This window comes from Lycium barbarum, chromosome 3 (assembly GCF_019175385.1).
Source record: "Lycium barbarum isolate Lr01 chromosome 3, ASM1917538v2, whole genome shotgun sequence".
NCBI classification, from domain to species: domain Eukaryota; kingdom Viridiplantae; phylum Streptophyta; class Magnoliopsida; order Solanales; family Solanaceae; genus Lycium; species Lycium barbarum.
This window is the reverse complement of record NC_083339.1, coordinates 133,201,630-133,216,871: the sequence shown is the minus strand read 5'-3', so window position 1 is coordinate 133,216,871 and position 15,242 is coordinate 133,201,630. Positions and strand designations below refer to the sequence as shown.

The following is a 15,242-nucleotide window of genomic DNA, read 5'->3' as shown; positions in this document are numbered from 1 at the left end:
ACCTATAGACCACAAAACTGAGTGTACTTTGGGACAGAGCAGTATTAGATCATGACTTGTTCATACTCTTAAAATGTTCAATTAGTTTTATACGTCTGCGGCACCACATACTTCCTGACTTGTCTGTTCCAAACTAAAATTTTCAAATTGGGAGTGCTGTCAAGGACTAACGTTAAATTTGGGCATTAGGAAAGTTGATTTTGTCTACTTATTCGAGAAAAAAAAAGAGAGGGATTTTGTCACATCTCATTGAACTTCACAAGCAGAAAAATTTCTAGGATAAAAGCCAAAATCAGTGATATACCTTCTGACGTTGCAAAGCCTTTAGAGGGGATAAAGCCCACTTGTATAAGGGATCATGGATAAAGACCTGCAGTAAAGGTCCATAAGTATGACTGACAGACACACTTTAAAACTCCTAATGTGGTAGGAATAGGTATCTGAAATGCTGCACCTCGATAATGGTTAACAGTGCTTCTTTGTTTGTCCGCATAACAGACAGGGTTTCCTCACAGCATCTTCTAAAAACCCCTTCCACCCCAGTTATGCCCATGCCATCTATTATGTCCCTACTCAGCCTGAAGGGTACCTGCAACCGATCATTATGGATGACAATTGAGACATAGGTTGAAGAAATTTAAACAACGATATGATCTTAGAAAAACAAAAAAGTGGCATAGGATATGTGAGAACATGAGAAAAAATTAGCAATGCGCGAACAAGTGACTATGAGAAAAAATTAGGAATGCGCAAACAAGTGACTTGCACCTTAGTTCTTTTGTAGGTATTCTAAATCCCGTATATAAAAAATCCATCCAACATGGTACACTAATACATATTTACACATCTGATTAACTTTTCTTTATGAATATTTATATGAACAACTTAATATAACTAATCTAACAGAACAGAAGTACTCCAGATGGAAATAAACAAACCCTTTCAGGAGTTTTCAGCATAAGGCCCTGCTCAAATGCAACCCCAAGATCTATGTGAACAACTTCTGCAGTGGCTTGATCTACAAGGATATTCATGGAATGCCGATCTCCTAGCCCAACAATGTATCCAACCTGAGTGTAAAATAAGTATGAACATTCAGAATTACTAGATAAATCAAGATCTTGACATTTAAGTATCTCGAAAGAACTTAAGCCGAAACACAGTTCTCTAATTTATGTTTATGGAAAAAGGGCAGCCCGGTGTACAAAGCATTCCAGTTAGCAGGGTCCAAGGAAGGGCCGCACCCTGAAAGATGTGATGTAGACAGAATAACCTAATGCAAGCATTAGTAACTACTTCCGCAGCTCGAACCCGAGACCTATAGGTCACATGGAGACAACTTTACCGTTGCTCCAAGGCTCAAATTTATGTTATGATACACATTTTTTTTTTTTGGGGTGTACTAGGAAATATTTAAAGAGAGGGTACTGTTTCTGAAAGTTGCTAAATCACTGGAAGAATCACCATTGAACTCGCGGCCACACTTCTGGTATAAGCAAGTCTCTTTTGAAACCAGTCAGCTGGATGAAAAAATCTCTCCAAGAAAAAGTGATGCATGACAGGCCTGCAGCAAAAAAATAAATAAATTAGATAGTTCAAACAACGTGAGCTCAAGATCTAGGAGGGTTAGCAATACCTGAAGTTATCACAGACTTCCTGGAAGGCCTTCCGCTTGTCACTTTCCTACACAAGAAAGTGAACATTCTTGAAAGCAAGTCATATACAAAACTCCAGACTGCATACTGAATATTTGGCAAGGAGACCTTGTCTATGGGGAGCTTCCCATCAGAGGATCCAAATTTTTCTCACAAGCATATTTTATCAAGAGGAATATGCATAACTACATCGTTGGTTGAGTTGGCAAGACGACCATGCTGCATAGGCTAGTTTACCAGTGAATTCAATTGAGTTCATACAGACAGAAATTTCTTTAACAAACCTAGCTTCTTTTATTATTCAGTTTTACTATTGCAATCGATACAGTAACAAAGACAGCATCCTAACAAAGACAGCATCCCAACTAGATATGGCGTTTTGAGCTTCAAAGTGCTAAATTGATGCACTTTGAGCTTCAATTTTGAATTTTAGTAAAAGATGTCACACACTTTTATGCATGTCACATCCTTTTAGTGTCCAACTCACACAACCAACTTTAGATATGGTGGTTTATGTCGAACTCACTCTCATATAATACTGTTGGTCTTGCAATTGTTTTATAAGAATTCGCCTTTCACTCGGGTAAGTATCCTCCCATTGCACAACACTTCCATAGAACATCATGTTCGTCCATCGTTATTTTCTTAAAGACTGAGCCTAAATATTTGAATCGTTTAATCTCACCTCAATTCATTTTTCTTATGCTGGCTGAACAACAACAACAACATACCCAGTGAAATCCCACAGTGTGCGGTCTGGGGGGTAAAATGTACGCAGACCTTAACCCCCATCACGGAAGATAGAGAGACTGTTTCCGGAAGACCCTCGGCTCAAGAGAAAACATGATGAGAAAAGGTCAGATAAGCACAAGCAGTTCAAAGCAGTACGAAAATGAAACTAACGAAAGTGAAAAAGCCATGATAAAGCAGTATGAGAAAAAAGAAACAGTAGCTACCACAGATAAATACGATAATTGTGGTACAAGGACCAACTTATAGTTTCACGAATCAAAGGACAAGAAAATAAAGATCAAAACTGCAACTACTAGTACGACGGGATACGTGGGACTACCTAATAGCTTACTACCCTAATCTGAGTCCTCCATAGCCTCTTATCTAAGGTCATGTCCTCGATAAGCTGAAACTGCGCCATGTCCTGTCTAAGCACCTCTCCCCAATACTTCTTTGGCCTACCTCTACCTCTTCTAAAACCGTCCATAGCCAACGTCTCACACCTCTGCACTGGGGCATCTGTGTCTCTCCTCTTCACATGCCCAAACCATCTCAGCTGCGCTTCCCGCATCTTGTCCTCCACTGATGCCACTCCCACCTTATCTCAGATATATTCATTCCTACTCCTATCTCGCCTGGTGTGCCCACACATCCATCGCAACATTCTCATTTCCGAAACTTTCATCTTCTGGACGTGCGAGTTCTTGACTGCCCAGCACTCTGCCCCGTACAACAAAGTTGGTCTCACTACCACTTTGTAGAACTTGCCTTTAAGCTTTAGTGGCACCTTCTTATCCACCCTGCACCAATACGATGCGTGACATCATCGTCAATATCCCCATCTCCTTGTACAATACACCCAAGATACTTGAAACTTCCATTCTTTTGGATGGCCTGGGTACCCAGCCTCATGTGTCTCGTCACTAAACTTGCACTCCATGTACTCTGTCTTGGTCCTATTCAACTTGAACCCTTTAGACTCCAGAGTTTGCCTCCAAACCTCCAGCTTAGCATTCACTCCGTTGCGGGTCTCGTCAATCAGGACTATGTCATCCGCGAATAACATGCACCATGGCACCTCACTTAAATTTGCCGCGTCAAACCATCCATCACCAAGGCAAATAAAAAAAGGGCTAAGAGCTGATCCCCGATGCAACCTCATCTCCACTAGAAAGTGTTCTAAGTCTCCTACCACTGTTCTAACCCTGGTCTTGTCTCCCTCATACATGTCCTTGATCATCCTAATGTATGCCAAAAGGTACACCTCTAACCTCCAAGCATCTCCATAAAACCTCTATTGACACTTTATTGTAAGCCTTTTCTAGGTCGATAAAAACCATGAGTAAGTCTCTCTTCCTCTCCCTATACTGCTCTACCAGTGTCCTCACAAGATGAATGGCTTTTGTAGTCGAGCGCCCCGGCATGAATCCGAACTGGTTCTCTGAAATGGACACGCCTCTCCTCACCCTCATCTCCATCACCCTTTCCCACACTTTCATAGAGTGACTTAGCAACTTGATACCTCTATAATTGTTGCAACTTTGAATGTCGCCCTTGTTCTTGTACAAAGGAACCATCGTACTCCACCTCCATTCCTCGAGCATCTTCATCGTCTTAAAAATGACATTAAACAACCCAGTCAGCCACTCCAAACCTGCCCTACCTGCACTCTTCCAAAACTCCCCAAGAATCTCGTCAGGCCCGGTCGCTCTTCCTCTACGCATCCTACGAACAACTCCCTTAACCTCCTCTACTTTTATACTCCTACAATACCCAAAATCGCGACGCCTCTCAGAGTACTCCAAATCTCTCAACACAATGTCTCTGTCACCTTCTTAGTTCAAGAGTTTATGGAAGTATATCTGTCATCTCCGTCTAATGAGAGCATCCTCCACCAATACTTTGCCATCCTCGTCCTTGACGCACTTTACTCGATGCAGATCCCGTGCCTTCCTCTCCTTTACCTTGGCTAGCCTGTACCTCTTATCCCCGCCTTTGTCCTCTAGTTCTACATATAGGCGTTCAAAAGCTGCCATTTTTTCCGTCGAACCTGCCAACTTCGCTTCGTTTCTCGCAATTATACCTTTCGTTATTCGTCCACTTCTCCTCCTCGTTTTTGCTATCTACCAATTTCGCATACGCCACTTTCTTTGCTTCCACCTTCCCTTGGACTTCTCCATTCCACCACCAGTCACCTCGGTGCCCACCACGATGACCTCTCGAGACCCCCAGTTCATATCTAGCTGCTTCCCTTATACAGTTGGCCATCCTATCCCACATACTGCTCGCGCCCCCCATACTCTCCCAAGCCCCCATACCCATTAACTTCTCCTCCATCTCCTGGGCACTAGACGAAGTCAGACTCCCCCACCTGATCCTCTGTCGGTCATCCCCAACCCTCTTTTTCTTCTTCCTCTTAATCTCCAAATCCAACACTAAGAGCTTATGCTGGGTCAAAAGGTTCTCACTCGGAATGACCTTGCAGTCTTTACAAAGACCTTTATCATCTTTCCTAAGGAGCAAAAAGTCTACTTGCGTCGCAGCTATCGAACTACGTTTGGTTATGCAGGCTGAACCTGCAGTGCATATATTCCATCTTACTTTTTTACTTGTTCTAAGTCCCTTATTCTCTAGAATACTTCTCTTCGATTTATTTTCTCGCCAGTTCCATCAAGTAACAAAATATCATCTGTGAATAACATACCATAGAAACCCACCTTGAATGATATTTTACCAACCCCATACATTAGTAAACTAGTGCATGCTTGAAGCAGATCTCTAATGTTAAACCCACAGTTAACATATGTTTTCTATCCTGCTCAGATGTAAGGAGATATGTAAGTTGTCCTCTTGATTTAAAAGGGGCAATCGATCGAATAGCCTCTCTACACCTATTGATCTCTATCTCCTACCAAAACTTGTTGGAAAATCGTCCTTAGGATTCTAAATTTGATTTAAGTTTTTCTCCTTGTCTCTCAATCATGCAAGTTTACACATTTGTCCTCCTCTCTCACATTCCTACCTCTTGATAAAAGCTTATGAGTCTACTAAAGGAGTCCAGCTACCAAAATCCTTACCCATGCCTATTGTTACAAGAGAAGAGAAAATTGTCAAAATGTTTAGTAATCAATTTAGCAGGGCATTAAGGCTTCAAAACCTAAAAAGACTATTGGGGCACCAGCTGAATGTGCTAGCAAAAGAGTGCATGTACTTGTAAAAGGTTGGGAGATTTAGAACAGACTTGCAAAGTGGAAACAAACTAAGCAGATAACGTAGCACTTACCACATTCATGTGTTGCCGGCATTTCATAAATGTCCAGTCTCCTGCTCCATAGCGTCCATGGGCACCTCCATCTCTATTGCTGATTTTTTTTTTTTTTTTAAATAAAAGGTTCAATAAGCAAATCAATCCATGAAATATACAAGAACAATACAGAAGCTAGTTTTACTGACCTGCCTATAAGATATTCACCGAGTGGAAGAGTCCCATTCACCCATTCCAAAACACCCGCACTCGGAGTAAAAGGTACAACCTGTCTCACAAACACAATGGATACATCTAAAATGAGTGGCCAGAGGATTTTATGAGTTCAAATGTTGGTGCAAAGAAACATGGCTTAATGAACTAATTTGATTGTTAGAGCTGGGGAATTTATACGAGGTCATGTAACAACTCATTCCTGCCGAACCATGTGGAGTGCTAGCAAGCATATGATCGACAAAGTATCATAAGATCTTGAATCAATATTTATACAACTCCTAGGCAACACAGGCTTAAACAGTCTACTCAATAACATTAAGGTGACAAAGTTAATAGTCATATTTAGCAATAGAGAATAATAAATATACTTAGAGAGATTATCCTTAAGTAAAACAAATGTAATTAGAGCATGGAGATTTTAAAAAGTTCGACGAAAAGAGTTAAATACTTTGGCCAGCGCCCCTTCAAAAAGGAACTTAAGTCGAAGTTTGTTTGCTTCCCATTATAATTTGCATTTTAACAGAGGGTGCTTTATCCTTTTAAGATGTTACCTTGTAAGTGCGAATTCCCAGCCTTCTTTTCCAACTGTCCCGATGGTTCTGTAAGAAAGTATTAACTAAACCAAAGAACTGTTCCATCACCTGTGTATTAATTTCAAAACGTATATCAACTCACGGAAAATGAAAAACCATAGCAGGGAGTTCACAGTCCATGACATAACATTTCTTGAGCTCAATGCCTACAACACAAATTACAAGCAGAAAAGGGAAGACGTCTATAGAAATGAATAAACAAGAGGTCAACCACGTGACATTATAAAACAGCAACAACAACAAACCCAGTGTAATCCCATTAAAAAAATCAGTGTTATCAAAAGCGAAAAGCCCAAAAAAGCTCTAAGGTCAGCTGGGGCTTTAAGCGCGAAGCGCAAATAAAGCGTGGGCTTTAATGCAAAAAAGCGCAATGGTGCAAAAATACAAATATATATATGTTTAGTAACTATATGGTATCTGACACTCCCCCCACTCTTCCATAATTCTCAAAGAGATGTAAAGAAAAGAAATAAACAGAAGTCGTGTATTTTTGTACTAAATTTTGGTTTGTCCAAATATAGCAAGTGTAAGAAAAAATAGTTCAAACACGTACAGCATCTTGTCTCAGGTCATCATTGCCGGATTTAGCAAGTTGTCGGTATTTATTGCCGTCAGAGCCAAAACACTCAACAACTTTTGGAGCATTTATACCATTCATCACACTGCAAAGCACAATAGTTAAAACACCGAAAACCTATGAGGCTGTGACAACTGTATCTGAACAGTCTGTTGTATTGAACTACATCTGGAGCGCTTATACCAATCATTGCACTCCAAATCACAACAGTTAAGTCAGAGGAAAATTATAAGAAACTGCTACTGAGTGGAATGTATTCTTTGTTACTTACGTGACAGAATCTGCTAATCCTTTAAAGTGTGGAAAGGAGCCTTCAGTGTATTGACAACTCGGGTCAATTGGTATATTGGCTGTTACCACAGGAACCTGAAGACACATTATACCAAGAGGTGTTAGCTGTATCAGTAGACCTCCGCAACAAGAGAAAACTAAATTCAGAAGATTCAATAGCAAACACGACCAGTGTTGTCAAAGGTGAAAAGCGCTAGATTCTGTCGAAGCTTTAAGCACAATTAAAGTGTGGGCTTTAGTTTAGGAAGGCGCAATGAAGAAATAAATAAATATATATATATATGTATATGTAATGCAAGAAAACAGTAAAAACTTCATTTACAATGATTTCCTTAACAATTAAGTGCATTCCTCAGTGCCTTACCTGCAGTGAAGCGCAACCTAAGTGAGGCAAAGCGCCTACACTGAGCATCAGGGCTTAAGCGCGCCTAAAATGAGCTTTTTGACTATCTGTTCTTAATTCACTTTTTAGCTGATCGAAGCATTAAGCTAGCCTACATGAAGAAGTCAGTTGCAACAGTAAAGCCTGATACCAATATGCATGTTGAAATTCCCTAGCTTTACCATGAGCTTCACTAATTTAAATGAAGCAACAAATCTCGAAAGTCTTGATTCAATGGATTCATATTAAAAGAGAGAAAAACTGGACAAATGCAAAAAGTTAAAATCTATTCTTTCGAATGAAAGAGAATCAAGCAGGAAGGTAGAAGGTCCATTTGATTCAATCTGAAAATGAATTACTTCTTGGATCAACTTTCTACAGATGATGTGTGTGCACTGACAAATAAGGTACAGAGTTCAACTTACTAAATACGATGCTAAGTTACTAGATGATCTAGTTACAACGATTCCCAGGCCAATAACCAGGATTACCAACTGGGTAGGCTGATGCACCTTAAAAAGGCCTAGGATAATTATCAACCAGGACATCACTTGTCACTCATGGTGCAGTCCCAAAGAGTGGACGCCGAGAACCATAATATGGATTTGAATTACAGTTTGAAAGAAATTAATATTGAACTTACAAGTTCAAGCGCTCGGATGCTGCGAATTTCTCTCGGAAGATTAACCTTTTTGTTAGTATCCTGCTCAAAAATTCTAGTTGTTAGTTGTGAAATAACAAAAGATGCTGCAGTTCTACTAACAGTAAAACAACATGCAGAAGAAAAGTCTATACCGACATGATTGTCAATTACAAGAAAAGTTACTATCATATAAATCCTTACAGCCACCCCGATCCAACGAGAAAAATAAAGAAAAGAAGAATGGAACACAAAGCAGATAAATATCAAAATAAAAAGAACATGAAAACAGCTTCTTACCTCCCTCTTCATTTCTAGTTCAGCTAGTTTAATGTAGATCTCAACCATTTGTTTCATCTGATCACCAAAGAGATAACCACTTTATGGAGCACACAATATAAACATACACGAAGAGAACTTGCTGAATATAATCGACTATCTAACCAGAATGCTGATGAGTGAGTACCTGTCTGATGACAGCTCCATGATATGAAGATAACTCCTTCAGCAGATTTTCTGCAGCAATTTTTTTATCCATGTCAACCACAAAAGAACTTCTGCTACGTTGTTTGTCTTTGATCCTATCACCATTTGCCAAAGCTAGAAGCTGACACACACAACCACCACGAAAATAAAATCCAGATGTAGTATTTTGACAAACAAATTTATGAACTACTGGAAAGGAGAATCCTTCAAGTTAGGATATCTAATAATTTAGAGATCTTTCATATTAGAGATCTTTCTAATACGACCTGCCAGTAAACTTAGAAGAAAGTGAAGTTTGAAACAATATGGAACCTTCAACTTCACCTATAAGAATCTCTATCCGGCCTATTTACCTGAAATATCGTGTGATATGGATGGTCAATGGCCAGTCTTTTAATGAGAGAAACCAAAGCAACCTGCACAACATACAAAATCCATATCAGTCACCTAGAGACTCTTCTTTAAGAGAGAAAAAGGAAAGTATTACCTTAACCAACAGACAAAAATAAATCAAAGTGGAAGCGCAAAAAGCACAAGCACTGAAAGTCTCAAGTTATACCTGGAACTTTTGACCTCCCTGACCATCTTTTGTGCTTCCCATCCTTGAAGCAATTTGATATACTAGTGGTATAAACTTGTAAGACTGAACCTGAAAGTAAATGACAAATTGTATTCTGAATAATCTTCAGGCTAGAGCTAATATAAAATGCACAATACAAAACATATTATTTTGGGATATACAGCTTCATAAAGTTTCTGGTGTCAACTTATAACAATGATTGGAGTATACCTCACTTATCGTGCTGAGCAAGCTATCAACAACAATTGGTCTAATTGAGAGACCAAACCACAGCGAAATAAGTCGAAACACCTGAAAACAGATGGTAGCTCTAAAGAACTAGATAAAACAAGAGACAGCTTAATGAAATTTCTAATTACCACATAAAACGTTGATTTGCCAAAAGAAACTTTAAACATTTCTATTTCTCTACATTGAAGAACAGTAAAGCAGAAGCATTTCACCCATTAAATAAATCATGACTAACTAAATACTTAAAAAGTTAGTCATTCTAATAATCTATAATCATTCTTCCAGCTGATTTAGAAACAAAATGACTTCATCTCTTCTCCTCCCCCTGCCCTCCAAAAAGGAAAGATCCAGGGAACTTGGTCTCCGCAGAAAAAAAAAAAAAACATAAAATCAGAAAGCAACAAGCAGTACATACCACCCTGACATCATATTTAGCTCCAATGACTAAACAACGTTTATATTCATCAAGCGCAGTGCTTAGAAAGTTGTCCCTGTCTTCCTGAACAGTCAAGAGAAGAAAAGAGAGCGCATTATGACGATTAACAAAACACATAATCAGCTTCAGCTAATGCGCAACAGTTTTCACAAGAAAATAATTGCAACTGTTAAAAGTTATTCCAGCCGAACCTTAAAAGAGCGTTGGAATGTGTAAAAGCTTAAGCTGTTAAAGAGAGCACACTTTTATTTATTTAATTATGTCTTTGAAGTTTGAACAAGCCCTCTTACGTGCAGCCTGATTCTTTTTCATGGGCCAAGCATGTGGAAATTCTTTTTGATAATGCGTGGCGGTGAGACTCGAACTCAGGACCTCAGCCTGCTCCGATACCATATTGGAATGTATGATCGTCTCATCTAAAAGCTTGAGTTGTTAAAGAGAGCACAATTTTATTTATTTATTAAATTATATCTTTCAACAAAGAGGATAAGGAACAGTTCAATAACTTTCAACTGTAGTGAAGACTGGGGAAAAGGTTAAACAATATAACAATTTCTTTTCCTTTGAAAACTTCTAAGTTGTATTCCTCAGCATTAAGGGCATGCTGGAGACTAAATAGTAATTATAAAAGCTACTTTAACTTGAATTGTCTTTCCAAAGTGCTTCATTTGAAAGAAAATAAAAAGATATTATTTCAATAGTAATTTCCCACCGGTATAACCTACAAGATCATTATACAGCTCTTACGTACCTTGACACTACTAGTAAATTCAAAATGTTAACAGTTAGAAATGGAAACTAAGACTAAAGACATTGAAAGCTGCAATGTTACACGTGAACCAATGGGAAAAACCATTTGGAATACATTAGAGACACCCTAAAAATTAATACATTTTATTAAACAAAGATAAAGGGTTCTCCATGAAGCAGTGAAATCATGCTAAAGAGAGTAAGTATCATGTCACCTGCAACTTTTCAGCCTCTTTTTTGTCCATTGCCAGCTGCTTATGCAACTCTTGTATTTTTGCGGAACAGTCAGTCTTTTCAGTCTTTTCCCCCTAGTATTAGAGAAATGTCACATTTAAGTAGGGGCAAAATCAAAATCATCCCATCTCTATCACACCAAAAAGAAAGTATGAGCATCATTAAGCATACCTTTGTTGAACTTCTTAATCGTTTAATTAATGCTTCCAGCTCCTTTGTCTGAAAAATAAAAATTTACATGAGTAACCATGGGATTACTAATTTGCCACCATTGTTTCATGACTTCCAATTACTCATTGGTTTATTTCAGTTCTATTGAAAGGAATAAGGGTAGAAAATGAAAACCTTGTGCTTTCTTAAACGCATTGCTGCCTGCCATTCACTGGAATTAAGTCTCTCTTCGTAACTACGAAATAGAGCATCAGCATAGTGTGCAAGATGGAAATGCATTTGACTTCGTTTTGTGGTGGAAACATTTCCTCTTGCCATGGAATCCTCAGCAAGAGTGACTGCATGCTTCAAGTATTTCTCTAGTATAGTTCTTGAGCTGCAAAACCATACTATACAGTGAAAAAGAGATAATCCTTCTTTTTTTTTTGTACGGAAGGTGAAATGCAGTATCATCCTTTAAATCTATTATTGTCTGTAACTATTTCTGAAGATACTTTCATTAGGTCAGGTGAGGACGTGGATCACCTTCTACATTGCGGGCTTACCATGAGATTATGGTGGGATATGTTTAGGTGGTTTCACACACTTTGGGTAATGCCAAGAACTGTGAGTTGGAAGAGCCAGAGGAGGAGAAGACGAAGGGGCTAGGAATGTGGTACCGCTTGCGTTAATGTGGGCAATATCTAATGAGAGAAATAGGAGAGCTTTTGAAGGAGTAGAGTCGAGTTTTTCTCAGTTGAGGAGTAGTCTCCGCTCTCTTATTTACTTTTGGTGTAAACAGAAAGTTTCTAGTTGTATAGAGGATTGGGTGGAGTTTGTAGAAAATCATACTTTGTAGATTCTTGATCTTCTGGTATACCCTTTGTATACGGCCGTTGTGGCAATGTTTATGAATGAAAATACTTTTACTTAGATTAAAAAAAGAGGTCCGGTGTTCATCAAGAGCCCTAGTGACTACCGATTTGTATGTGAAGTTCCTTTTTCGCACTCCACCTCCCCCCCCCCCCCCCCCCCGCGCTCTCTCTCTCTCTCTTTCTTGTGGGTTTTGTGTTGGCCCTGTTGAGAGCCATTCTGATTATGGATGTTTCTATTGGGGATGGAGTGTTGTACTAGGCGATGAAATGGGTAACAGTAAAGCAAGAATAAATTGGATACGTCTGGACAGGAATCAATCCCTAAATTCACTAGTCAATTGGTGGGACATTCAAAGAACTTGTGAGAAAGAATACAGATGGAACATATTGGTCTTAAGGGGTTACATAAGATCAAGAAGCTGCAGAGACAGAGAGGCAAATAAGAAGTCAAAATATATCACACTTAAGCAGATTGAAAGCATCAAACTTGTATGGAAACTTAGTCCCATTGTTGGATTATTACTGACTTGCTTGTTCCTGTTTCAGCCAGCCACTTCCCAATTAACCGGAACACATCAGATGCATTTTCGTTCATCTGGTAGTTTTGTGAAATATACTTTGCAAGATTGATTGCCATCTGATGTTGGCCTTCAGCACGCAGAAGCTTAGCTTCTTCAAGCTGCACCACATGAAAAGAACCGTAGTAGTGTTAGCATAAAGTCTACCAATTCTTAGAAAGTGGATTTTCTTTTAGCTTATGGTTTCGTCAGAAAAATCAATAGAATATGAGAACTAAATTGCACAGCTGCCCACTTAAATGTTCAAGAAATAAAAAAAAACATGTTCATACCTAATAAGAAAATGGACTTCGGGCCTATCAACCCAAAAGGAACCTCATGTAGTTAGGATTTCCCAAGACCATTTTTTTAACCAAGAAACTGTAACTAAGAGAATTTCCCAATACCATATAAAGAGACCACATTACACCTATAACACAGATGTGATACTCAAAACCCCCCTCACGCCCAGGACTAGCGTGGACAATATAATATAGGGGCCCAACATCGGGTAAACAAAGAATTGGGATGGGTTTGGCTCTAATAGCTATAAGAAAATGGACCTTCGGTCTAACTCAACCCAAAAGCTAGCTCATTTGGCGAAATTTCCCCAGACAATATAAAGAGACCATATTACACTGCACACCCACCGATGTGGAATTTAACAATACCTTCCAAGCTACATAGATACTAAAGCACACAGAATAATCAAATTGGACAACTGTCCTGTTGCATCATTAATTAAGTAAATGAATGTGTTCATACCCGTCCAAGCCAGTAAAGGTTGGTATGTTCTCTAATTTCTGCACAGAGAAACTTGAATTCATGCAAAGCTGAAGCAGCCTGTGAAAACCTAGACACCTATACATAACAAAGAGTATATTTAGGAAAGAATATAGTGATCATTTCTACAGGAAGTACCAATTACAGCAGAATTACCTTGCGGAGAGTAGCTGCAGATTCTAGCAGATGTTGTACAGTATAATTCTGGCAATTTAAAATCTGAAGCAAAACTCTTCTAAATGCCACAAATGGTTCCAGTAAATTCATATGTAACTGTGCTTGCTTTAAAGTGCGCTTCCAGTCCATGTCTAGGCATGATAACTTCCTTGGCCAATTCCAATCAAAAGTACAATATTCAGTACATTAAAGATCAGGTCCATAATAAGCATCACAAATATTATACATGCAAAATGCTTCTTATACTGATGTTATCAGAGGCAAAGCGGGTACCAGAAAAATTCAATCTTATATGGAAAAAATAATTAAGACTATCTGCACGCTTTATGTCTAGAATGATTCAGTGTTATATTTTTAATATTGCACTAGTGATGAAACCAGCAAGAGTGTCAAATGTCAACCAAAACCTTGAACTGTAGAGATGCTCTCAAGAAAGAAGAGTTTTAAGGTAAGTAGAAGACTGAATATATGACTACAAGTTTAGCCAATATAAGAAGAATGAGGTTGAGGTGATATTACACGTGATTGTGGTGCCCAAATGCAATCAATTTACATATGTACGCTCGAGGTTCCGGGAGAATGGTATGATGAACATTCATGTTACACAGAAGATCAAAATAGGATGGTTAAGGATGCTGAATCACTAGTAGATTTTTTGGATGGTTACCCAGAAGATTTCTCTTTGGCTTTATTTCAGCATTGGTGGAATAAGGTTAAAACTGGTGTGATGGATTCCAAGGCCCATTTCTTTATCATTATTATTATTATTTTGTATATTATGGGTCTAAGAATAGCTTAAATAGAGTAGCATATTCGGCGAGAATTCATTCGGCCAACCCAAACTGCTTGGGATTAGGGTGTAATTATTGCTTTTTTGTTGTTTATCACAAAGAAACAGAAATTGTAGAATACCTGAGCACTTGATGGGAGTACAGGTTTAGATAAGACCTTTGGCATCTTCACAGAATCCAGCATTCTGAAAGATGGAGTCCAACGTGAATCCCATGCCATCCCGAGGTGATAAAGTATCTGCATAATAGTAATAAGTTACAAAGGATCTGAAATAATATATTTAGCTGTTCTTTTCATGGATAAGTTGGTTCATGAGAGGGAACTTAAGCATAATGTAATACATGCAAATGAAAAAACCAAAAATTGCCAGCCCGAAGATCAGGATACCTGAAGCTTCACTATAGATTGATAAATGTATTTGGTGCTCTCCTCACTTGCATGACAGATAGATAGCAAAAGCTCCTAAAGAGATCAAAATCAGCTACAAGGTATAAATTCCCGACACACAATTATGAGACGGATAAGTTGTTACCATCTCAAAGAAAAAAAAAAAAAAAAGACAACTATGAAAATATAAAGGCAACATTGGACTTTATTTACCTGCTTGGAATCTTTTAATTTTATCTGGAATTCATTGAAACCTCCCTCTTTTAATGCTCTCAAACAGCTGAATTACAGCAGGCACAATGCAGTGAGGAAAATGCCAACAGGTAGAGAGCAATATTTACATGTAACATGAGTATTAACTAGTGTGAAAGGATGCAGCAGAAATCTAATAAGTACATGTCATAAAAAAATAATGTTTACAAAATATGTACCATCTAACACTCGGAAGATATA

At 38.5% G+C, this 15,242-nt stretch overlaps 1 protein-coding gene across 6 annotated transcripts in view; it reads right to left on the bottom strand.

Moving 5' to 3' along the window:
- The window catches only part of LOC132632655 (serine/threonine-protein kinase ATM), a 59,393-nt gene that overhangs the window by 1,654 nt on the left and 42,497 nt on the right, over window positions 1-15,242 (bottom strand). For 3 of the 6 annotated variants that reach the window (XM_060348670.1, XM_060348673.1, XM_060348676.1), the window contains 26 exons: window positions 15,003-15,069; window positions 14,790-14,864; window positions 14,523-14,639; window positions 13,590-13,754; window positions 13,416-13,511; window positions 12,621-12,772; window positions 11,414-11,615; window positions 11,240-11,287; window positions 11,050-11,142; window positions 10,064-10,147; window positions 9,628-9,708; window positions 9,397-9,486; window positions 9,191-9,253; window positions 8,818-8,958; window positions 8,652-8,708; window positions 8,355-8,414; window positions 7,310-7,404; window positions 7,015-7,123; window positions 6,420-6,509; window positions 5,841-5,920; window positions 5,671-5,749; window positions 1,637-1,683; window positions 1,465-1,564; window positions 939-1,070; window positions 455-589; window positions 305-370 (listed from right to left, as the gene is read on the bottom strand). In XM_060348670.1, coding sequence (XP_060204653.1) covers window positions 305-370; window positions 455-589; window positions 939-1,070; window positions 1,465-1,564; window positions 1,637-1,683; window positions 5,671-5,749; window positions 5,841-5,920; window positions 6,420-6,509; window positions 7,015-7,123; window positions 7,310-7,404; window positions 8,355-8,414; window positions 8,652-8,708; window positions 8,818-8,958; window positions 9,191-9,253; window positions 9,397-9,486; window positions 9,628-9,708; window positions 10,064-10,147; window positions 11,050-11,142; window positions 11,240-11,287; window positions 11,414-11,615; window positions 12,621-12,772; window positions 13,416-13,511; window positions 13,590-13,754; window positions 14,523-14,639; window positions 14,790-14,864; window positions 15,003-15,069 — 2,524 coding nt within the window. The other 3 variants (XM_060348671.1, XM_060348674.1, XM_060348675.1) reach the window with 3 other exon arrangements.